The 26,285-nt window shown below is 36.9% G+C and overlaps 1 protein-coding gene across 3 annotated transcripts; it reads right to left on the bottom strand.

Annotated features, from left to right (window-relative positions):
• ZNF382 (zinc finger protein 382) lies at nucleotides 1-26,265 on the bottom strand. Of its 3 annotated transcripts, none has more exons than XM_043600655.1 (5): nucleotides 26,157-26,265; nucleotides 23,891-23,964; nucleotides 20,301-20,452; nucleotides 19,933-20,028; nucleotides 1-2,147 (listed from the first exon to the last, which is right to left on the bottom strand). In XM_043600655.1, the coding sequence occupies exons 3-5, from the start codon at nucleotides 20,332-20,334 to the stop codon at nucleotides 727-729; spliced, it is 1,551 nt and encodes a 516-aa protein (XP_043456590.1). In that variant the 5' UTR covers nucleotides 20,335-20,452; nucleotides 23,891-23,964; nucleotides 26,157-26,265; the 3' UTR covers nucleotides 1-726. The 3 variants fall into 3 exon arrangements, with proteins under 3 accessions (XP_043456590.1, XP_043456589.1, XP_043456588.1); XM_043600654.1 differs by having other exon boundaries at nucleotides 20,301-20,427; XM_043600653.1 differs by having other exon boundaries at nucleotides 20,301-20,427; nucleotides 26,153-26,236.
• Between the last annotated feature and the right edge of the window lie 20 nt (nucleotides 26,266-26,285).

Below are 26,285 nucleotides of genomic sequence, written 5' to 3'. Positions count from 1 at the left end.
TATGTTCACAGAAGCACTATTTATTATGATCCTAAGCTGTAAACAATGAAAAAGTCCACAGCAGTAGTTGGATAAACTGTAATTTAATCATATGATGGAATTCTATATAGAATGGAAATAAATGAACTGCCACATGCACTAATGATGAGTTTTAGAGACATAATGAGGAATGAAACAAGCCATATACACAATATATGATGTATAATCCAGTTTATATAAAGAGAATACATGATGTATAATCCAATTTATATAAAGGTTCATAATATGCAAAACCTAATTTATAATGTTAGAAGTCATAACTGTGGTAAATTTTGAGGAAGTAACAACTAATTTTTACTTCATATTTGCAATGAGAAATACAGTTCACACTTTCTTTTAAAACACTTCTGATCACAGTGTGGTCCATGGACCACTGGCAGAACTGTTTATTACTGGGTCACAAGAATATATGTACTGAAATTGAAAATAAGCAATTTTAAATGTTTGTAGAAACTTGACAGAGGAAGTTTATGCCTGGTGAATCTAATAATAAAAAATTTAGGGTTGTATTTTCAATGACTTTTGTCATTAGTCATTCTTTTTGTGTTTTATAGGCTCACAAACAATAGGCAATATGTGGTACAGTACCTTAAACTGTTATATACCAATATACTTGCAAGCAACACCATGTACTATTTTATTTAAAGTTTACTATTACTTTAAGGTTTGACAAAAAAGTCGTATCCTTTACTGAATTCCCATGGTTTCTACCTTGTGAGTTTTCTGATGTACAATGAGGTTTGACTTACAACTGAAGAACTTCCCACATTCTTTACATTCATATGGTTTCTCTCCTGTGTGAGTTTTCTGGTGGCGAATGAGGTTTGATTTCCTACTAAAGGCTTTCCCACACTGAGGACATCCATTGGATTTCTCTCCTGTATGTATCCTCTGATGAACAGTGAGGATTGCCTTCTGGCGGAAGGACTTCCCACATTCATTACAAATGTAGGGTTTTTCCCCTGTATGAATTCTTTGATGGAGAGTGAGGGTTGTCTTTTGGCAGAAGGACTTCCCACATTCATTGCAAATGTAGGGTTTCTCTCCTGTGTGAGTTCTCTGATGTACAGTGAGGGTTGTCTTCTGGATAAATGCCTTCCCACATTCATTACATTGATATGGTTTCTCTCCTGTGTGAGTTCTCTGATGATCAATGAGGTATGACTTCTTTCTAAAAGCACTTCCACACTGAGTACATTCATAGGCTTTCTCCCCTGTATGTGTTTTGTGATGTCTAGTGAGAGTTGCCTTCTGGCGGAAGGACTTCCCACAATCCATACAGATATAGGGTTTCCCCTCTATATGTGTTTTCTCATGAAGAGTGAGGGCTGTTTTTTGACGGAAGGCTTTTCCACATTGATTGCAAACATAAGGTTTCTCACCTGTGTGAATTCGTTGATGTTCAATGAGATATGACTTCCTTCTAAAGCTGTTCCCACAGTAAGGACACTGAAAGGGTTTCTCTTCTGTTTGAGATCTCTGATGCATGATAAAAATGGACTTCCTGCAGAGGAACTTCCCATATTTGCTGTATGTATGGGGTTTCTTCTCAATAAGAGTTTGTGAATGGACACTGAGATTTGACTTTTCAATTAGGGCTATTCCATCTTTATTGTATTCAAGGGATTTTTCTCCTCTGTGAGCCCTAGTATGTGTAAATAACATTCCTTTCATAAGGAAGGATTTTTCACATTCATTATGATCTAATGATTGCTCTGGAGTTTGATCCTTCTGATGTTGAATAAGCTCTTGTTTACCACTCACACTCCTTTCTGTTTGTTTATAGAGATTCACTGTAGTATGAATTTTCTCATTCTTAGAATTGAGGAGTGATTTCTCCCATCCATTACTCTCACCAAACTTCTCTCTTCCAGGGCTTATATTTCTACTGACTAATTCTGAAATATTTTTAAAAACCTTTCCATCAGGCTTATATTCACATAGTGCTGTTTTTGAAATAATACAGTTCTTGCCTATAGTAAGTGTTTTCCCAAAAATATTACTTCTTTCCTTAATTAGTCTTTTGTGGTTGAATATGACTGATCTAGAATGCCTGTCTTGGTATTCTTTGAACTTCACTAAAACATCTTCAGCTTTCCCATCTTCTTCTAGAAAAGAATACAATTAACAACACTGTAAGTCTTCACATAAATGTTATGGATTGAAAGTATATACAAACAACCTATTGAGTGACTGTATGCCTCACTATTGTGGTCTACAGAAAGGCCAAAATAAATTACCTCTTGGTAGGGAAAATTCATATGACATAAACCAAATCCTGCCATACTGTTAAAATGTGGAAAAATTGGCATAAGAAAAGAACACTCATGGGGCACCTGGGTGGCTTAGTCGGTTAGGTGTCAGACTCTTGATTTTGGCTCAGGTGGTGATCTCACAGTTGTGAGTTGTGCACACTGGCAGTGGAGAGCCTGCTTGGGATTCTTTCTCTCTGCCCTTCCCCTGCCTCCCCCCCAACATTCCTTTCTCTCAAAATAAACTTAAAATAAAAAGAACACTCAAATTTTTGGCATATTATAAATACAATACCTGCATTAAGCAGGTATAATAAACACAAGGATAAGTAAACAGAAGACAAAGGATGATGAAAATGACACTGTTCTTGAAATGGGCAGATTCAGAAATAATGGTGTGAGCTTATCAAAGGTACTAACCAGTGATCAAGAAAAATGTTCAGTTAGAGATGAAAGCCTAAATATTTATTCCCTTATGCCTAAATAAGTATTATAAAATACTTCCATTTGTTTCTTCCTCTCTTGCAAATGACTTTTCTCAAGCACTTATTTCCTAGTGTTGAGAGGAACACTAGGCCCTAACTCTCCACACAACTTATTTTCTCTTGAAAGGGGAGACTTTGGGAAATGTATTTCCATTAGGAATTGTAAAATAAACCAGAGGACAAAGCATACTTGAAATGTGAATATAATCACCATTGTATGCTGACTGCCGCTGCCAGAATGTTTATTATACTAAATTCTCCTGACCATCAGTTCTAACTTTTCCTCCTTTCATTTGCTGAATTATTTTTCAGTTTTCAGGAAGGATGAGTTCAAGTTTTCCTCCCAATGCAGTAACATACCTTAACTCCACTACTCCCTATGGGGGATATGAATGACTGGATTCTTCAACTGTATGCTTATAATGCTGACTTACCCTCACTACCACTTTTCTTGTAAAAATTTGGCTATATCTTATTATTGTTACCTTACTACCACCCACGTCTAGTAGCGTAATTTTAAATATGGATTCATTTTACCCGTGACTTGCGTCTTATTTACAAATAGCCCTTAACTGGTAACTGCCCAAGTATCCATCAAAAGGTAAATGGTAATATTGTGTCATGTATGTATAAAATGGAATACTATTCAGCAATAAAAAGGGAAAAACACCTAGTGATACACAATGACAAAACAGATGAATCTCAAACATTTTTCAGAGTGAAAACTTTATGCGAAAGAGTATATATTATACAATTCCATTCATGTGTAATTCTAGAACACACTGAAACTAATCTGTATTAGTAACTGGAGTTATATCATCTTCCTGAGAACCTCAACCACCTTCAGGGACATGCTACTATCCAATTTATCCAAAAACCTTCATATATTATTTCTATCCTTTAATGTCTAATTTGTCTGAAATTAGATTATAATTATAGTCTGGACCATCCATTTAAAGAAATCTTTTAGGGGCACCTTGGTGGCTCAGTCAGTTAAGTGTCCGACTTCGGCTCAGGTCATGATCTCACAGCTCGTGAGTTCAAGCCCTGCATCGGGCTCTGTGCCAACAGCTCAGAGTCTGGAGCCTGATTCATATTCCGTGTCTCCCTCTCTGTCCCTCACCCACTCATGCTCTGTCTCTTTCTCTCTCAAAAATAAATAAACATTAAAAAAATTTTAAAGAAATCTTTTAACAACCTGCTATTTTAATATGAATATTATATGTAAAATGCTCCATTTGATAATATTGCCTTGCCAACTAAAACTTATGATCTTGGAAGTCAATATTTTATTGACTATTTTCTGAGTATACATTAACACATGGTTATCTGAGATAAAGGGATGTGATCTTGGCATGTATATTTATTTATTTATTTATTTTTTTCAAAGTTTATTTATTTTTGGGACAGAGAGAGACAGAGCATGAACGGGGGAGGGGCAGAGAGAGAGGGAGACACAGAATCGGAAACAGGCTCCAAGCTCTGAGCCATCAGCCCAGAGCCGGACGTGGGGCTCGAACTCACGGACCGCGAGATCGTGACCTGGCTGAAGTCGGACGCTCAACCGACTGCGCCACCCAGGCGCCCCTTGGCATGTATATTTAAAAGAACTGAATCATTAAATGATTTCTGAATGGATGAGAAAGATGTTTTCCTTGCATGGTATCAAAGAGAGTCAGGTAACTATTGAATATCTAGCCTCTGTTACAAGCTACAGTAAGGAAAAGTAAAAGAGAGAAACTTATTTGAGGGAATTGTTAATCAGATGGGGAAAGAAGTTTGATCATACCAGAGGATGCATCTGTTTACAGTTTACATACATAAGTAGAATATGAATGCAGCAAAAAAGGAATTGACATGGTCTGGAGGAGTCAAGGAACATCTCATGGAGGAAGTGAAACTTGATCTTTTAACTGAATGATATAGTAAAGAATATAACTTTGCTCAAAGAGACATCTGACATTTGCCTTTGGCTTCTGGGAAGTAATCTCTAAGCCCTTGGAATATGTATTTGTTTGCCTGGGAACCTTTGGCCAGCCAGAAAGTAACAATGTAATTTAGGGTGAGGTCTTTGAGCCACACCAACATTGTGATTTAGGGTGGGGGTTTTAGGTCACACAGTATTAGCTCGACTTCTTAAGGGGCTGAAAACTGAGATGGGCTACATGTATTGTTAATCATGCCTATGTGATGGAGCCTCAGTATGAACTCTGGACAATGGGCTCAGGTGAAGCTTCCTTGGTTGGCAATATTCTGTACGTATTGTCACACCAGCAAGGTAATGCTGTCTGTGACTCCATAGAGAGAGGTTTACCAGAAGCTTCATGTTTGGTACTTTCCTGGATTCTGCCCTTTATGTCTGGATGATTCTAATCTATATTTTTTTCTTCTGTGATAAACCATAACTGTGAGTACTACGGCTTTTAGTAAGGTCTGTGAGTCCTTATAGCATATTGTTTATATTAGCAGTAGTCTTGGGGACCCCCAAACTTATAGTTGGTGTCAGAAGTAAGGTGGTCTTGTGTGTACTACTGTACCCTCTAACTTTGTAGTTGGATAACTCCAAGTATCTATATGGGTATATAGCAGCTGTCATGTAATGAAAAGTCCAGTTGTGAGGAATGAAATCAATTGTATGAAGTATATCTGGGAGACTAGAACAAAGAGAGATGAGCAAGAGTTCTCAGTCACAGAGAGAAATAAATTTGGAGTGATCAGATGGGGTATTCTTCTATCAGCCCTTGAAAAAGAAGGGATTTAAATTTCATATAATAAGTAATTTCTTTTTGGCATATTGACAATATAAACTGAAAGAAGTGGGTAAAAATGATGGCAAATCCAAATAGTAATTACAGAAGTTACTGAAATAATATGCTCTCATTTTGGAAGAGGTCAGTAGCAAATGAGGATATGAGAGGATGTAAAGATATTTCACAAAGTGAAATAACACAAATTGTGGAGAGATCAAGTGTAGCAGAGGTGATGGAATCAACCTGATACTACAAGAGACTGACTATGGGGAAAAAAGGATATAGAAATAAGTAAGGATAAGGTAAACACAAGGACTATTATTTATGATATATCAATAACCAAAAGGATGAGATAACTGTTGTTGTGTTGCTATAGGCAGATGAAAATAGATACTAGAGTTCAGGTGGGAGAAGTGGGCTGAAAATGTGTATTTGAAAGCCATTCACATAAAACAAGAAAATCACAACTTGAGAATGGATCAGATTATTATAGCTGATAGGACTTTTACAAAGGCAAGAACTGAGGATGAAGAAAGATCCTTAAAGGATAACAACAAGAGACCAGTGAAATAAAATCCATTTATCAACAAATATTTATTTTCCCAGGCAATAAGGGGGAAGAAAAGCAATGAAGATGTGAAAAGGCACCTGGGAAATATGTTAAGAATGAGTTAGTGTTTTTCACCCAAATCAAGGTGGGTAGGTATCAGGAATCTGAGCACTATGATACGGAATACAGAGACTTATTGGAAAGAAATTTATTGAAAAGAAGTGATACTAAACTATCACCTAGGTCCAAAGCATACTGATTTTGAAATTTGATGGCAGGTGTCATGGTGAGAATAGGATATGAGCCTGAGCACAAGAAACAGTTAAGACATTGCACAGGGAAAGAAAGGAAAGAATATGAAAACTAAGAGGAAGATAAATATTAGACAATGATTTCTCTTTTTGTGGAGAGATTTAAGAATGCCTATAAATAGAAGACTAAACAAAAGAAAGAGGACTGAAATGTTAAAGACATGAAAAACAAGCAGAAAGGCCTAAACCAGCAGTTCCCGAAGTGTGACATGGATCTTAGTACGTGAGATCCTTATGCAGGAGAGTTTGGGAAGGTAGTCCACAAAATCAAAACTCTTTTTGTTAATAATAAAAACCTTGTCTTTTAAAGGTGGGTGTCTCATTTGTACTTGTGGAATCTTAATTTATGAAGGTGGCTGAGTGATGACATAGGCTAATCTCATTGAAAGGAGATTTTCATTACATTTCCTTAGAGGAGAGGGCACACCATGCCTTGTAGGGCCACATAGAGGAGCAGCAGGCTTGGTCAGGACACAGAAAGGAGAGAGGGGAAAGCCTATGCGAGAGCCTTTTGTGGGACCTGCTTGCATGGGAAAGGCAAGGCAGGGTAGGAGAAACAGTTTAGGATTGGCTTTTTAGAGTAGTGTTGGAGGCTATGCGTCTGTAGTTGTATGGTACCTAGTCCTGGGTGATTTAGGACACAGGAAATGTTGGCTCTGTGTGTGAGAGTTAGATAAAGCACATGGTTGAGGGGATGGACTTGGGATTGGTTGGTTTTTATATAAAATGTAGGCTCACCAACAGGTGGTTTACCATCCCTACGAAATCAGCCAGCTCTAGGAGGGGCAATCTCTCCCCAGCCAGCAAGGCCCTCCAAAGTTTCAAAATATCATAAAATATAGAAGATAAAAAAATGATTAATACAGTGGGTAAAATGCAGGCACATCAACATAACACTGGCACCAATCTATAATAGTAACAACTACATTTCTAATTCATAGGGAAAAAGTTTCATGTAAGACTGTTCTTGATAGAGCAGGAGAAAAAAATCACTTTTATCTCCTCCCTCGAGTACGCATGTTTTCAATATTCTGTGTGATAGTTAAAATTTTTTTTTTCAACGTTTATTTATTTTTGGGACAGAGAGAGACAGAGCATGAACGGGGGAGGGGCAGAGAGAGAGGGAGACACAGAATCGGAAACAGGCTCCAGGCTCCGAGCCATCAGCCCAGAGCCTGACGCGGGGCTTGAACTCACGGACCGCGAGATCGTGACCTGGCTGAAGTCGGACGCTTAACCGACTGCGCCACCCAGGTGCCCCCTGTGTGATAGTTAAAGAAGTATGCATAAGGCACTTCTGTTGCATATCAAATTATAATATATTCTGTAAGGAAAAGTGACGGTGTAATTATTTGAGCTGAGAACTGAAAACAGGGGCCTACCCCTGCCATCCCACCATATCCAAAAAAAATGTTCCTGTGAAATGTTTTCATAAGTTGAGATGGCATAAAGTGAAGAAGCAATTACCATTAACTTATATGGAAAACTCTTAAGTGTTCCCAGATCTAAAAAATAACCTGTCTTTGGCTTTTCTGACATATCTTGTTAATGGATGTGTAAAATAAATTGAGATAAAGCAAAGATGCTTACAGACCATAGTTCAAAGCTATGGTAGCTTGATGCTGTGAAGCTGAGTGCAATTCCTGGGAAGGAGCTTAGCAGTGCCTTTATAGCTAGTTCTGAAAGCACTAGCTGGTTTTGCACTGAAAGCTGGTTTTGCATTTCACCTTTTTTTGTAAAAGCAAAAATCATCTTTGGATTTCTTTTGGTTAGTGAAAACAGGTACGAATGGAGGTCTCTTGTAAAAACAAAGTGGCATAACACAAACTTTCAAAAAATGGGATATCGGTATCTTTTTGTGGAATAGCATTTTTACTTCAGTAAAACTATTATTCAGATGTGGGTATCTGGTAGACATTTTCTTGAACAATGTGAACCTATCAATTCAAGAGAAAACATGTGCCAATATTTGTTACCAATGATAAAATCCAAGCTTTCAAGTAAAGGCTGTTATGTTGGAAAGCTTGTATTTGCTACTGTGAGCTTGTCAGCTTCCCAACAGACTTTTCTGATGACGTTGGTGATGATATTAACACATGTGGGTTATGGGTTTTTTCAAGTAATATTGTATATGAGAATATGTCAAAATTTGGAAAATGTTCTGTTAGTGAACTGTTACTTTCCAAATGATTAATACACAATATTATCAAAAAAATGCCTGGGTAAAATATCCATTTAAATAGACCACTGGGGGGAACCTGGGTGGCTCAGTCGGTTGAGTGTCTGACTTTCCTCAGGTCATGATCTCTTGGTTTGTGAGTTCGAGCCCCACATTGGGCTCTGTGCTGACAGCTTGAGGCCTGGAGCCTGCTTTGGATTCTGTGGCTCCCTCTCTCTCTGCCCCTCCCCTGTTCATGCTCTGTCTCTCTCTGTCTCTCAATAATAAATAAGCGTTAAAAATTTTTTTTTTAAATAGACCATCGGATTTTACATAACAGTCTACAAAAGTTCATTGCTATGGTTTTAGATTCTGTATTGCAACTAATTGTTTAGGAACTACCAATTGTTACATTTGGGTGTGGTATTAATGAAGAATATCCATGACAATCTAAGAAGGCTTTTTAAATATTTTCTTTCAAACTACATATAATGCATGAAGGAAGGTTTTCTTCATATTTTCAAAATCAAACAACATTTTGCAACAAATGGAATGCAGAATCAGATGTGAAAATCAGCTGTTTATTAAGCAAGATATTAAATAAATTTTAATTATGTAACAATTCCACTTTTGTCAGTATTTTTTTTCTTTTGGGAAATAGTTATTTTTTGTAAAAATATGATTTTATGTCAACATTCAATGAGTTTATTATTTTTATATTGTATTAAAATGAATTAGTAAATGAGTGGTGAAAAATATTTAATTTCTAATAGGGTACACACACACATATGCACAAAATTCTTTTAATCCTTAATAATTTAAAAATATTAACAAGTCCCAAGACTAAAAAGTTTGAGAAACTGCTCAACTAGACATCCAGATTCTGGTAATGGCAAAGAAGTTTGTATCAAAACAACCTTCCAGCTGGTATGATAAACTGTGGACCAACTGTAAAAGACCAATTTGTTTTGGAAAGCACCTCTAACGAGTGATCAAAAGGAGGCAAAAACTTAAGTGGATATAACATTTGAAAAGGAAGAAACCACACTTCATAAGATCTACATTTATCCAGATATTCCATTGTGGGCCCTGGTAGTTTATGCAGCACCCAGGGGATAGATTTCTGGGGGAAAGTAGGAGTCATCCTGTGCAGAAAAATCTGAGATCAAGTTCGGGGTCACTAGAGTGGCTATAAATTGAGGACAAAATCTGAGAATGGAGAAGTCATTCTGAGAATGGAGAAGTCATAGAAGGAGAACCCCAAAGATAGTATAAACCCCTCCTCAAAACCTTGGTTAACTGTATCTTCAGGGCAAGACTGCAAGAAGCACAAAGGGAAAAGAAAGCTGGAACACTGAAAGAACTGATTACAGATTTCAGCAGCTGTTTACCTTTGGGAAAAAAGGTTTGTTTTTTTTTTAACATTTTTTAAAAATTTATTTATTTTGAGAGACAGAGCAGGAGTGGGGGAGGAACAGAGAGAGAGAGGGAGACACAGAATCTGAAGCACACTCCGGGCTCTGAGCCCGAAGTGGGTCTCAAACCCACGAACCATGAGATTGTGACCTGAGCCAAAGTCGGACGCTCAACCGACTGAGTCACCCAGGAACCCCTGGAAAAACAGTTTTTAATTCTGGTCCTGTGCCAAGTCCGAGGAATCTGGTGAGAGGAACCTTTGGTCTTTGTACTGAAACCCCAGAATGACCATGTATAAGAGCAAAGGCTGCATCCCAGCACTAAGAGAAATAGCATAAAGCTAAAGGCAAAATTGAAACTGAAATAGAAATCATCTAAAAAACTTAAAAGCAATCTTAAAAAGGAATCAACATGAGCCACCAGTAACTTAACTGCCTTCCAAGTGAAATCTCAACAATCTTCAGAGGCAGAAAAAGAATCCAGTATCTTGACAACATATTATCTACAAGGTTTTCCTGAGAAGAAACAGGAAATGTGATGAAGAGAAGATAAAAACCAGTTAATAGAATCACACTGATATATGTCCCCTATATTGAAATTACAAGATAAGGAATTTAAAATAACCATGATAAATATGTTTACAAAATCTACAAGAAAAGATAGAAATATGGGTGAAGAGATGGAGAGTTCAGGAGAGATAAGGATATGCAAACTTTAAAAACCTCATATCTTAAATACAAAATTCATTGGATGGGTTTAACAGCATAGAACATAGGGAATGAAGAATCAGTAAAGTGAAAGTCTGATTAACAGAAATTACCCAAATCATAAAATAATTTTAACTCCTTAATAAACTCTACAGAGGATAGGTTAAAATTATTTAAAATATAATCGAGAACAGAGCAGAAAAATAATCATAGAAACGTTGGCCAAAATTTCTTCAAATTTGCTCTAAAACAAGAACTCAGTGAATGTGCTAAATTCACTTACTAGTTCTAACAGTTCGTTTTAGATTCCTTAGGATTTATTATGTACACAAGCATGTCATGTACAAATGAAGATAGTTCCCTCTTTTTTTAAAAAATTGTTCTAATTGGTAGCCTTTTGGCTTCTTTTTCTTGCCTTCTTGTACTGATTGTGTCTAGCACAATGTTTAATAGAAGCAGTGATAGTGGGCATCTTTTCTGGTTTTGATCTTAGAAGAAAAGCATTCAGGCTTTCTACACTGCATGTGATACTGGCTATAAAATTTTCAAAGATATCCTTTATGAAGCTGAGGAAATTCCCTTTGGTTGCTAATCTGGTCTAAGGCTTCATAATAGTAACTGAATTTAATGATTTTCCCATGTCTACTGATGCTCCTTAAATTTTTTTTTTCTAGTTACATTAAGTGGCAGCTTAGATCCTTGGTTTTAGACACCTTTTCACTTTTATATGGTGAATTACATAGATTGATTTTTAAATACCAAATCAGCTTTGCTTTCCTGGGATAAGCTCTTTTTAGTCATAAGGTTTTATCCTTTTAAAATATTGCTAGATTCTGTTTTATAATATTTATTATATATATATTTTATTATAGATTTTTTCTAGCTTCATGGAGGATGTTGGTGTTTAGTTTTTTATTCTTATAGTGCCTTTGGTTGTAAATAATGTTGGCCTTATAAAATGAGTTGGGAAATGTTCTCTATTTATTGACATAAAATTGTAGACTCCCTAATTGTCCTTTTAATGTCTGTAGGATCTGTAGTGGTGCAGCTTCTGTAATTTTTTTGTTTGTTTATTTTTGAGAGAGAGAGACAGAGCATGAGCAGGGGATGGGCAGGGAGAAAGGAAGACACAGAATCCAAAGCAGGCTCCAGGCTCTGAGCTGTCAGCACAGAGCCCAACACGGGGCTTGAACTTGTGACATGAGATCATGACCTGAACTGAAATCAGATGCTTAACCAACTGAGCCACCCAGGTGCCCACAGTCTCTGTAATTTTTAATTACTGACTGTGTCTTGTATTTTTTATTAGTACATATAGCTATGGTTTATTAGTTTTATCAATTATTTTAATGAATCAGCTTTTGTCTTCACTCATTTTCTCTATTGTACTTCTGTTATGTAATTCATTGATTTTTGCTTTGGTCTTTATTTTTTCCATTTTACTAGCTTTTTTTTTTTTAAGTTTATTTATTTAAGTAATCTCTACACCTAACGTGGGGCTTGAACTCGTGACCCTGAGATCAAGACTCACAAGCTCTTCCGAATGAGCTAGCCAGGCACCCCTCCTTTTACTAACTTTTGAGTTTAACTTTTTTCTTTTTTTAGCTACTTAGGGTGGCATCTTAGATCCTGGATGTAAATGGATAAAAATAATAATAATAATAATAAAGGGGGCACCTGGGTGGCTCAGTTGGTTGAATGTCTGACTCTTGATCTCAGCTCAGATCATGACCTCACCATTTGTGAGTTCAAGCCCCACGTTGGGCTCTCTGCTGTTGGCACAGAGCCCACTTGGGATCCTGTTTCCCTTTCTCTCTGTCCCTCATTTTTTTTCTCTCTCTCTCTCTCAAAAATAAATAAACATTTTTTAAAAAGGATAAAAAAAATGTTAATGCTGCTTTAGATACATCCCATAGGGGCGCCTGGGTGGCGCAGTCGGTTAAGCGTCCGACTTCAGCCAGGTCACAATCTCGCGGTCCGTGAGTTCGAGCCCCGCGTCAGGCTCTGGGCTGATGGCTCAGAGCCTGGAGCCTGTTTCCGATTCTGTGTCTCCCTCTCTCTCTGCCCCTCCCCCGTTCATGCTCTGTCTCTCTCTGTCCCAAAAATAAATAAACGTTGAAAAAAAAATTTAGATACATCCCCAAAATTTTGATATTTTGCTTGAATTATTCAGTTCAAAACATTTTCCAATTTACTTTAGGATTTCTTCTCTGATTCATGGGTTATTTGGAAATGTAGTGATTAACTTTCTAATATTTGGGAAATTTAGAAATACGGTGTTTTTTAATTGAAGTATAATTGACACACATTATATTAATGAATTATAGTTGACCCTTGAACAATGTAGGGTTGGTGCCTCACACAGATGAAAATCCATAAATAACATCTGACTTCCCAAAAACTTAACTGCCAATAGCCTACTATTGACCTGAAGCCTAATAACATTAACAGTCAGCACATATTTTGTATGTCACATATATTATGTACTGTATTCTTACAATAAAGTAAGCTAGAAAAAAGAAAATGTTACTAAGAAAACCATAAGGAAAATATATTTATAGTACAGAACTGTATTTATTATAAAAATCCATGTGAAAGTGGGCCTGCTTAATTCAAATCTGTCTTTTTCAATACACAAATGTAATTCTGTTGCGGTCAGAATCCATATTATGATTCAGTTTTTTTTCAATTCATTGATACTCATTTTATAACCCAGAATATAGGGTCTATCTTGGTGACTATTCCATGTAAAATATTCTATAAAGATGAACTAGAGGAGCACCTAGGTGGCTAAGTCAGTTAAGCATCCAACTTCAGCTCAGGTCATGATCTCACTGTTCATTGAGTTTGAGCCCCACGTCGGGCTCTGTACTGATAGCTCAGAGCCTGGAGCTCCTTCAGATACTGTGCCTTTCTCTCTCTCTGCCCCACCCCTGCTCATGCTCTGTCTCTCTCTCAAAAATAAACATTAAAAAAAATAAAATAAGAATGGGGCGCCTGGGTGGCTTAGTTGGTTGGCGTCTAACTTCGGCTCAGGTCATGATCTCGCAGTTTGTGAGTTCAAGCCCCACATCCGGCTTTGTGCTGACAGCTCATAGCCTGGAGCCTGCTTTGGATTCTGTGTCTCCCTCTCTTTCTGCCCCTCCCCCACTCACACTCTGTCTCTGTCTCAAAAAATAAATAAAACATTAAAAAAAAGATGAACTAGATACAAATGATTGATAGTGTTTTCAAGCATTCCATAGCTTTATTGTTTTCTTTGTTCTCTAGATTACTGAGAGAGAAGGGGTGTTTACATCTCAAGCTATAATTATAATGCTCTTTTCAGTTCTGTCACTTTTGTTTCATGTATTTCATGCATTCTCAATGGGGGTTTCTCCTAAGGGAGCAAAATTATTCTGGGGAAATGAAAAAAAGTTTCTTAAATATTATAATAGTTTGTGGCCCTTCAAACAGCAACAGAACATAGAGTATGTTATTAAAATTTAATGGGGGCAATTAGAAAAAGAGTCTAAAAAGACTCCTTAGGGAGTGATAATGATAAAAAGCTGAGAAACACTGATGTATTTTGAAGCTCTGTTAGGATTGTTATGACTTCTGATGAAGTGTCTCTCTTTATCACCATAATATTCTGTGTTCTAAAATATACTTGGATGTATAGCCACTCCCATTTTGTTATGCTTTGTGTTTGCATATGTAACGGTCTCATTCTATTTTTGAAGTCTTACTGCTGACAACTTCCTAGACCCACTCTTTTTTTTCCTCTTGTTCCACACCTGGGCAAGCCAATAGGAGAGCTTGCATGTTCTTTCTGTTGGTGCTGGCAGGAAGTTTAAACTATGCAATCACTAGCCCACATGTAGAATCCTCACGACCTACTCCCCAACCACAATAAACACAAAAGCCAGACACTCCCCCTTGCACTCTCAAGCCATTTTAGGACCAGTCTGGGAACCTTCCCTGTTCTTCCCAGAAAGCCTCATTAAATTATGTCAGATTTCAATCTTGACATGAAGTCAAATTTTAGGTGAGTGGGGTGGGGTGTTGATCTCATCCTCAAATGGGGCAACCACAGACAATATGATATATACTTTTTCATCTTTTTATGTTATACCTTCCTGTGTCTTTTTATTTAATTTTTAAAATACATATCACATAGCTGGGTCTTCCTTTTCACTTCAGATATTAAATAGTCATTTTTAGGTATTGCATTTGTTTGTTATTTCTATGTTTGCTCTCTCGCCTTATGTTCATTTCCGCTTTACATCCTTGATGATATTGAGGTCATTCATAATGCCCATTTTAGCATCCTTGTCTGCAAATTCCACCACTCCTGATTTTATTGACTTGTTGTTGTTTTCTATTGACTGATTCCCCGCCCCCCCTTGTCTATGGGTCCTATTTTCCTACTTCTTCATATATTTAATAATGTTTGATTGGACATCAGGCATTATCAACTTAATGTTGCTGAGTTTGAGATATGGTTATATTTTCATGAAGTATTGCTCTTTAAATAGCATTCTGTGGCAGCCATAGAGTTGCAGCACTAGGATCTCCCTTCAGAAAAGAACTTGCCATTGATGTGCAAGAAGTATAGTTACCTGACAGCCTGCAATTGTTAGCATCTTCAGGATGCTCTTCATATGATGAATCAAACCACAGTTTCCCCAGGAGGTGCCCATCCAAAGACTGAACACCGAGGGGGTACTAGAGGCTGCCTATTTCTCTCCATGGCAGACTCCTCAGATGGATAGGAGACCAGCTAGGTCTCTAGGTCTCTAGAGACCTAGGTCTCTTTGCTTCAGACCAAGTAGGTTGGTTGACACTTTGTCAAGTCTAAACAATGATCTGAGGTTCTCCCTGTCCAATCCTGTTAGCCTCTCCCCCTTTCCTTCCATAGGTACCAAATCCATATCATGATCTAATGGTTTCCTATATTTAATCTTACTTTCTTCCCCTTTATCTTCCATAGATGTACCTCTAGGAAATTTTTACATTCCTAACTCTATCTCAGCATCTCCATCCTAGAGGACCCAAGAGACACATAGCAATTATTTTTGGATTGGTTTAATCCTTTTGATGCTTTTGTTTAAGCACTTTTATGGCAAATCTTGCAAAATCTTTAACCTATGCCTAATATAACCCCATTTATCAAGGGGTGGCCTTTCTATGTTTCTATCTAAAGTCCTATGTATCAACAAGTTCTCTCCATTCTGGCTAGAGGAAAATAAAGTGATTCTTGGTGCAGTAGGCTATGGCAATTGTTCAGCTTACAACACTATGGTAATTGTATTTTCCTTAGAACACGTCTTTGTTTAGTCTCATAGGGTTTCACCTATACACGTGCAGACTTATATTCAGCCAAAGACTCAAAGAGAACCTTTTCCATATTTGGGGAACTCTTTTTCTGCATAGCTCACTTCTTTTGGGAAGTATGTCCTGGAAATTTTAGCACCCTCAATCTCCTTGAATGCCCATGTCAGTCCCCTCAAGTCAGTAAAATTGTCAGGTTCTTTTTGGATTCCTCTCTCTGTACTGCAGTCTGGAAGTTGCCTTCAGATGAAAGCCTGGAATGAGGTAGGGCTCATCTCATTTGTTTCTCTTCTCTCAGGAATCCAGGCCTGTGCTGCCTGTTGTTCAATATCTGAAAATAGTTTTGTCCAGTTTTCTTGTTGTTTCCTGTAGGAGTGTAATTCCAGACTCTGTTACTTGCTCAGGGCTGGAAGCAGAAGTCTTGAATTATAAAAGTGCAGGCCCAAATGGCTTAATAATGATTTTCATCAAACATTTAAGGAAGCAGTAATACCAGCATAACAAAAATTCTATAAGAAAATAGATGAAGAGGGAACACCCCTTGTCTTTTTGATATTGCTGACACAATTCTGATTTTTTCAAGGACATTACAAGAAAACTACAGACCACTATCCTTGGTAAAATCATGCATAAAAACTTACTAAAAAATTAACAAACCAATTTTAGTTATCTAGAAGAAAGATAATACATCTTGTCCAACTGGGGTTCATCCCAAGAATCCAAATTTAATTTTGTTTAATATTTAAATTATTTAATGTAATACATATAGTAACAGATTAAAGGAGAAACATCGTATGATCATCTTAACAGATGCAGAAAAAGCATGTTAAAATCAACATTCATAATTAAACTCATCAAAAACGAGGAAAAGAACTTCCAGAATTTAATAAAGAGCACTTATGAAAAGCCTACACTTAATATTAGGATGAAGAATGAAATATTAAGTGTGTTCCTAATCAATTTAGTGAACTGATAAGAAACTCACTCTCGCCACTTCTATTCAACATTGTACTGTAGATCCTAGTCAGTACAACAGAGTAAGAAAAAGAAATGAAAGCAATAAAATATACAAATGTAGAAGTGGAATATCTTTTTTCTAGAAGACATATTTTGTGTGTAAAAAACGAAAGATATATACTAAAACAAAGAACAATGGCAACAACAATAAAACTTAAGTAATAAGTAGAATACAATACAATAAGTAGAAGTATGTAAAATCAATATATAAAGATCAATTGGGGATGCATATTTTAACAACAAACTGGAAAAAGAAATTTCAAATATCCTACTATTTACAATGGCATTAAAATACTAAAAGATTAGATATAATGAAATATGTATTAGACCTCTATACTAAAAATAATAAAACATTGCTTACAAGAAGTAGAGAAGGTAATTAAAATAGAAAAATATAGTATAGTCATGGACTGGAAGACTCAATATTGCTAAGATGTTAATTCTCACCAATAAAAATTCTATTACCTTTGTTTAAAGAAATCAAGAAGTTGATTCTAAAATGTATTTGAAAAAGAAAATGACCTAGAATAGCCAAAAGAATTTTTAAAAGAATAAAGTTAGAAGACTTACTATGACTTCAAGACTTATTAGAAAGTTCCAACAATCAAAGACCAGGTAGTATTGGCAGTAAGACTTAAAAGATAGCAAAGGAAAGAACAGTCTAAAAATAGGCTGACACAAATACAATCCATTTTTTATAAGATCACCAGAGCAATTTAATTCAATGTAGCACATGATGGGAGAAACTGTTATCTATATGAAAGAAAACAGACCCTTAATCTTACCTCACATCATAAACCAAACTTAACATGAGATGGGCCACAGAATTAATAAAAATAGCAAAATATTCATAACATTTTTAGAAGAAAAGACAGAAACTATCATCACAACCTAGTGGATCTCAAATATTTGAGAGGTCAAAGAAGTAAGTATAAAAGAAAATAATGATACACTGGATTTCATCAGAGTTAACAGTGTGTGCTTATTAAAAGACATAACAGACCTGAGGAAATATTCACCATACATATATCAAACAAAAGACTTCTATCCAGAATATGTAAAGAATTCCTACTACTCGAGGGAAAAATATACTACCCAATAAAAATGGGTAAAACATTTGAATAGGTACCTCTGAAGAAGATAAAAAAAACACTTGAAAAAGTTCTCAACACCAATGGTCACAAGGGATATCTAAATTAAAACTGCAAAGATATACTACTATAACCTTCAGTCTGACCAAAATGCAAATACTGATAACATCAAATGCAAAAGAGAATATGGGACAATCAAAATTCTCATACATTTTTGGTAAAAGTTTAAAATGGTACAGTAACTTATAAAAACTGGCAGTTTCTAAAAAAGTAAAATATACACTTGCCTAATGAATGAGTGATACCACCTGCTACATGTTTACTGAGGGAAATAAAAACATATCCACAAAAAGATGTTTACAAGAATGTTCACAGTAGCTTTATTCATAACAGCCCCAAACTGGAACATTTCGAATATCTATGAACAGGAGATATATAAACAAACTGGTATATTCACACAACTGAATACTATTAAATATACTACTTATTTATGCAAAAACATGTATATATCTCTCACATATTAAGCTGAGTTAAAGTAGATATGAAAAAGGTCTAGGACAGATAAAACTATGCTGGTAGAAATCATAAGTGTGATTGTCCTAATGGGAGGGACTGACTTGGAAGAGGCCTGAAGGAACTTAATGGGTTAATGGAAATGTACTTTATATTGGGTGTGACATACATGGGTTTATGCTTCTGTCAGAACTCAAAGGACTTCACACTTAAGATCTCCATGTACAGTATACTTACAAAGCATGGAGTAGATTCTTGGTAAGGAAATAGCAGTCTCTAAAAACATAAGGCAAACAAATAGCAGTCTCTATAAACATAAGGCAGACAAGGAAAGAACTTACATGAGGAGTGATATTCACAGCTAAAATTTAGATTTTAGACACACTGAAGTCAGTCATGTATAGGCATGTCAAAGATCTCAGGCCTTTAAAAACAGATCCCTAATAAGATGGCTACTATTAAAACAACAACAACAACAACAACAAAAACAAAAACAACCCCAAACAGAAAATAACAGGTGTTGGTGAGGACGTGGAGAAACCGGAACCCTTGTGCATTGTTACTGGGAATGTAAAAATGGTGTAGCCACTATGGAAAACAGTATGGCAGTTCCTCAAAACATTAAACACAGACTTATTGTATATTCCAGAAATTCTACTTTTCTTTTAATTGTTTGTTAGTGTTTTTTTAAAAAATGCTTTATTTAAAATGTTTTGTTTAAAATTGTTTTTTATAACTAAAAAAGCTGAAAGCAAAGACTCAGATATTTGTACACTCATGTTCATAGCGTAGCAACATTGTTTATAGTAGCCAAAAGGTAGAAGTAACTCAAGTGTCCATTGGATAAGCAAAAAATAATATATACAATGGAATATTTCAGCCTTAAAGGAAGGAGATTCTGATATTATCAGAATCTCTACATGGGTAGACCTTGAGGACATTATGTTAAATGAAAAAAGCTAATCACAAAAACGACAAATACCACATGCATAAATCCACTTATATGAGGTACCTATGAGTAGTTAAATTCATAGAAACAGAAATGAGAAAGGTGGTTGCCAGCAGCTAGGGGGAGGAGGTAATGGGGAGTTATTTTTTAATGAGTACCGAGTTTCAGTCCTACAAGATGAAAAGAGTTCTGGAGATGGATGGTGGTGATAGCTGCACAATGTCAATGTACTTAATGCCACTGAACTATATGCTTAAAAATGGCTAAGATAATAAGTTTTTAGTTCTGTGTATTTTGCCACAATTAGAAAAAATAGATCCCTAAAAACATTCAAAGGTGCTAACTACCTGAGTCCACTGGATTTTATCTGTACAGACTCACCAAGGTAGCTCTGACTTGGAAAAATTCTCTCTGTAGTCCATAGTTCTTCTCCTTGTTCCAACTTACGGATCATATCAGGCTTAGTCATGTGAAACCCTGATAATAAAAAATGAGACTTGGTCTAAGCTGCTTGGGCTTCAAAACTATTGAAGGAAGAGAAAGATATAGCTCTAAGGTGACAGACAAGGCACACATTAACATCTTAGCAAAGTTAATACCTTGCACTGGGCAAGTGTGGACATAATCACACTGGCTCCTAATAAAAAAGGATTCATCACCTCTGATCTCTGAAATTCAAAGCTCCATATGTTTCAAAAATTCTTGAAAGGAGATGTATGAGATTGAAAGATTCAAGGAATTTTTCTTACCAACAGAGATGAGGTGACAATAATTTTCCAACATGACATCTCTGTAGAGGGTCTTCTGAGCAGGATCCAGCTGCTGCCACTCCTCCTGGGTGAAGTCCACAGTCACATCCTTGAATGACACTGATCCCTGCAAGGGCAGACTCTAGTTCATCCTAAAGTGATTGGAACTAGTGAGAACTAGATATTGGAAATCACGTTCAGTGGTCAGACTAGTTTTCTTATTTTATCTTTTGTATTGTAGAAAATTCTCTGTGATAATACAGTCTGTATTTACTTACTATCTCATGCTAAAAATATATAAGATCATACTATTTACCTTGAATGTGACTAGTTGCTTGGTGGATCAAAATGAATAAAGCCCTGGCCTTGCTCATGAGAAGTTACAGGCTAAGTGAGAGGCATACATATAAATACATACACCCAACAGATATTACAGATGTGATGACAGAAAGATGTACAAGGGAAAATGCTACAAGGTAAAGAAAAATTTTATTTTGTATACCAAAGCTTCACTGAGGACATCAAAATTTTGTACTCATAATGAATTTGTTTTATACAGGGTACCACCTTTTAAAATTCATGGGGAGAATCATTGTTGTACTATATACTAATTTGGATGTAAATTAAAAAAAAAATTAAAATTATAGCAGCACTATCAACAATAGCCAAAGTATGGAAAGAGCCCAAATGTCCATTGATGGATGAATGGATAAAGAAGATGTGGTATATATATACAATGGAGCATTACTCGGCAATCGAATGAAATCTTGCCATTTGCAACTATGTGGATGGTACTGGAGGGTATTATGCCAAGTGAAATTAGTCAGTCAGAGAAAGACAAATATCATATGATTTCACTCATATGAGGACTTTAAGATATAAAACAGATGAACATAAGGGAAGGGAAATGAAAATAATATAAAAACAGGGAGGGGGACAAAACATGAGACTCAGAAATATGGAGAACAAACTGAGGGTTATGGGAGGGGTTGTGGGAGACGGGATGGACTAAATGGGTAAGGGGCACTAAGGAATCTACTCCTGAAATCATTGATGCACTATATACTAATTTGGATATAAATTAAAAAAAATAAAAAATAAAATTAAAAAAACAATATGTAACTGCAATATGAAAAATCAGTTGTATTTATATGAAATGAAATCAATTATACAAAGCAAAATATAACAAAATAAAATTAAAAGTCATTAAATACCTAATAATTAATCTAAAAAAAATTCACAGGGGGAGGAAAACCAATTAGTAAGCTGAGGAAATAGCAAAAGGCACAGTATGTTAGGAAAGAGTCTTGGAACTCTAAGAAGAAAAAGGTATATGGAGTTAGGTAGTGGGCATGTTTATCTAATAATACTGGATTTTTTCTGGGGTACGTGGCTGGCTAATCAGAGGAGTGTGTGACTCTTGGTCTCAGGGTCATGAATTCAAGCCCTACATTGGGTTTAGAGATTACTTAAATAAAAATTTAAAAACTTAAAAAAAATACTGGATTTTCCCCCTACATACTAGGGGTCTTAAAAATGTACTGAACACACTCCTAACATATTTATATTTATTTATAAATCATCAGTCAGCATTAATGGCAATCCACATCTGCTCTTGAATGTAATTTGTTGGTATTTTCCTCCCTTTCAATATACTGTCTTGTACATTCCACTGTAATGCATACCCCACTTTGCTTATTCTGCTGCTTTCAGAGTATGAAGAAATGTTAAGCAGTACATATATTATTTGATAAAATTTGTACTTCAGAGGCAATACCCTTGAAGACTAGAGAAGGCTTGAGATGTGTTGGGTGGGAAAGACAATTAAGTAACCATTGTTAGTGATTTCCTAGATAAGGTGGCATTAGTTGTCTAGAGAGGGGAAAACTGTTTAGTACATAAGGGGTTGCAACAAAATTGGTCATAAATTGGTTGTAGAGTAGAAAAAAGAGGCATAGCTCTTGAGTTACCTGCATAGGCAAGTGGTTAGGTGCTGAGACTAAGAAATAGAAAACACAAGAACAAATAAGCTAGACCAAAGGAGGTAATGAGGTAGGCCTTGGAAATGTACTTGAAGTGTCTATGGGACATTCAGGTGATCATAACTTTTGGAGACTGGATATATGGTTCTGACACTCTGGATAGAGGTCTAGTATGGAGAGAAGTGTTTGAGAGTCACTAGAATTAGATCAGTGTTACCTTTATGTGGATCTGTGCACAGAGAAAAAGAGACAGTGAAGAGAAGAGAACTGATTGACATCTGGGGAAAACCAGTATTTTGAAGATGGGTAGATAAAGAGGAATTTTCTGAAAGACCTGAAAACACGAAAAAGTACCCCCTTTGATTCAAAGTGGATATTACTTTTTTTTTTTAAGTTCATTTGTTTTTTTTTGAGAGGGAGAGCATTGCATGCATGAGCATAAGCTGGGCAGGGGCTGAGAGGGAGAGACAGAATCCCAAGCAGGCTCCATGCCTGGGGCTCAATCTCACAAACCAAACCATGAGATCATGACCTGAGCTGAAACTAACAGACACTTAACTGACTGAGCTATTCAGGTGCCCCTCAAAGTAGAATAGTTCAAGAATGGACTAGCATATGCATTTTATCCTCCTCCACTCCCATATAAAAAATTAGAAGAAACTACAAAAATAAGAATAAATCTGTAACAGCATTGAAATACTTGAAAGGTTTTCACTGGCAGGCCACAGTTTGTAGGAACTGGATAAAATAGACAGGATCAGAGAGGGAGAATGCAAAAACCTCAGGTTTAAAAAAAAGTTTATTTATTTTGAGAGAGAGAGAGAGAACAGGGGGCGGGTGGGGGCAGAAGGAAGGGAAAGAGAGTATCCCAAGCAGGCTCTATACAATGTGGGGCTTGACCTCATGATCTCACGGTTCATGAGATCACGACCTGAGCTGAAATCGAGTCAAATGCTTAACTGACTGAGCCACCTACAGGCACCCAAAATCTCAGTTTTCTGTACAAGCTTGCAAGCAATCTCTATCTTGGAAACCTCACAAAACATCTTACCACAAACTAATAATGTCATTTACCAACTCTACCCCCCATTGTATCATTGCAAAACCTAGGTCAGTAGTGATGATCAAGGTTTTTCCATGTCTGCTCCTTGACCCCTCACAACTTAGATCTCAAATCAGTATCTAGATAAGATAGAGTCATTAAAGTAATGTTTCCCTTTTAAATCAAAATAATACATCTTTCAAGCAGTACTTTTGTGAGAAGCTTAAGAAAGGAGATGATGAATGATATATCAAGTTAATATGTAAACATGGGCTACAACTAAAGGTACACGTGGGGAAGGCTTACGTTTATATGGCTGGAATAAGAAAAACTGGGAACAGGGCTGCAACCAGGTGGGGCGGGTGAGGAACATAGGGTGCAAAATTTAGGGATGCACAGGCCCTGAGGATACTCCTTACATTTTGCAACTAGGCCACTTGCTTGTCCTACTGGAGACCAATTTCATGGAAGCAAATGCCAACATCCAGGAAATTTAAGGATTGGGAAGCAATGTTCATATAACCTGAAAACAACTTATTTCATAAAGAGAGGAAACATCATCTCACCTGAGGCATGGCTTTGAGATTTGCAAGAGATGAACCTTCTCTTTTGAGCCCTTCTTATGGAAAAGGGAAGAGTCCTGAGAAGGCAGAGATGGGAGAATACAAAGAGCCATGTGAAACCATATTTGACTTAGATCTCCCAGAAAATTCAGTTAAATCTGTATCACTTTTCACTGCTTCAGCTCACTCTCATGTATCCATGATGGAGGTTAGTGGGAAAAAGGACAAATCTTGCTCCCTCACCACCAGAAACCTAGTCTCTTTGTGAATTAGAATGGATCTAGGTGATCTGTTGTAGTTGGAGAGGGAACATTGTGCTTTTCCCTTTGCAGCTCTACCTTCCACCTCCCATGGAAGACAGCTTTATCATCTACTTCCAAATAGTTCTTCATGGACTTTCTACCAATTTACACTGTTACTATCAGCACATGAAAATACCTCTCCATACCCTGATGAATGCAGTTACCATTTTTAATCTCTACCTATCAGATATATATTGTAGTTCTTGTTTACATATTTCTTATTATGGGAGAATAAGCTCCTTTTGCTTCTTTTCTGTGATGGCATCTTCTTATATAATGTCTATTTTTTGTGTGTGTTTTAATTTCCTAGTTGGTTGATATTATCATTTTTTATTTAGTACATTAGCTATTTTAAATTGAAAATAATTTTCTTAGTTGCTCATATGACTATTAAAGTGTTTTTACCTTGTGAAGATTTCTTCCTTGAATGTTTTCTTGTTTAGCAATACGACCTATTATATAATCCATATTTTTTCAGTGGATATAAAATGCCATCTCTATCATATATTACATATCCCTATATGCTTGAGAATATCTGAACTTTAATTTCCTCTACTTAATCTTTACTGACTCACCAGTACCATACTACTTAATAAGCATAATTACTGAAAATTCACTTATTTATTATTAATTTACTGACAGCTAATTTAAGTATTAACTATTGAACAACACTTTTTAGTAGTACAAGTATGGAACTAGAAAAGACATTAATCTTTTCACTCTGCAGTCTTCCTAGGGAGAGGATGATACCATGCTGAATGAAGTCCGAAGTACTGACTGCCACAGTGAATATTTTAATTAGCAAACTATTTTAATTATTATAATGAGAGGTGGCCTTGTCGTTAAAAGTATACCAAATACTTTTTATTATCTTGGAATGCCTGAAGAAGCTACTGACTCTGCCACTGATTTCATCCAGAAGCTGGAAACCTCACTCATATATCAGTGTTGAGAGTGTTAGTTATGGGCAAAAGTTGTTTGTTTTATTCCTGCTTGCTTATTCATGGAACACTGTTAATTTCAACTCATTGGTTTTAGTTCGTGTAGTGTTTCCCTGTAATGAAATTTACCATCTAGGAAATGAAATCTTACCTCTTCCTTTCCAATACTTATACCTCTATTTGCTAAATTGCTATTGAGTTACAATTTTGGAGGCAGGTTTAATGACCATGATTCAGATAATCAAATCTTAAACACCCAACTAGACAGTAGTCCTGAAGAGTTTCCCAATCACAAAAACATCACAAATAATAACAGTAGGTTGCAAACACATGCATGGTTACATTCAATCAAACTTACTTCTGAAAACCATCTCACGGTACCCATCTATCATTTACAACCTCAGACAGCACATTACATAATTCCAGGCAAAGTCACAAAATCACTTTCGCTTCTCCATAGTCACCTACAGCCTCAGACACACTCACACCTAGTCTAAAATGAGACACATAAGTAGGGAACCCCAGGCAGCAACAGGACTCCGTCCACTTTTCACACACAATCGGTCGCAACATCTCACAGAGTAGCACGCACCCCAACGCAGCAGGTTGAGCACAGGCGGCCGCCTCAATTCGGTACACACACGCACACGCGCACACACACACAGACACACACACACACACAGACACACACACACACAGCGCCGGCTGTCTGAGGCCCCGCTCCCAACGCAGAGCTTCCTTGGGGTCAAAACAGACAAAATCCGCCCCCGCGCGGAGCTCGCTCCAGGTCAAACTCGATTGTCACCCTCAGGGTCACGCCCACGGACCACGCCCGAGGCCCCGCTCTCACAGATCCAAGTGTCTGGTTGCCGTGGGCTCGGCTCCGGTTCCCTCCTCAGAATTACCAGGCCCAGCTTGGACTCCCGGTTTCCTCCCTGGCCTCCCCACTGGGACCCGCTCCCTAGTCTGCCGTCTTGGCCCGAGCTCGGGGTTCCCGCCTCCTCAGAGCCCCTAGGACCTACCAACCTCACCCCCGGCCAAGGACCAGTCGTCTGCGCCTGCGCACTCCCGCGTGGGCTGGAGCTCCCAGGAGTCTACGGGGCTGCGCGCTAGTAGCCTAGCTGTCCCAGCTACCCGCTCTGCGATGTGTTTAAG

The sequence above is a fragment of the Prionailurus bengalensis genome, chromosome E2 (genome assembly GCF_016509475.1).
Source record: "Prionailurus bengalensis isolate Pbe53 chromosome E2, Fcat_Pben_1.1_paternal_pri, whole genome shotgun sequence".
Classification (NCBI taxonomy): domain Eukaryota; kingdom Metazoa; phylum Chordata; class Mammalia; order Carnivora; family Felidae; genus Prionailurus; species Prionailurus bengalensis.
This window is presented reverse-complemented; position numbering and strand designations above follow the sequence as displayed.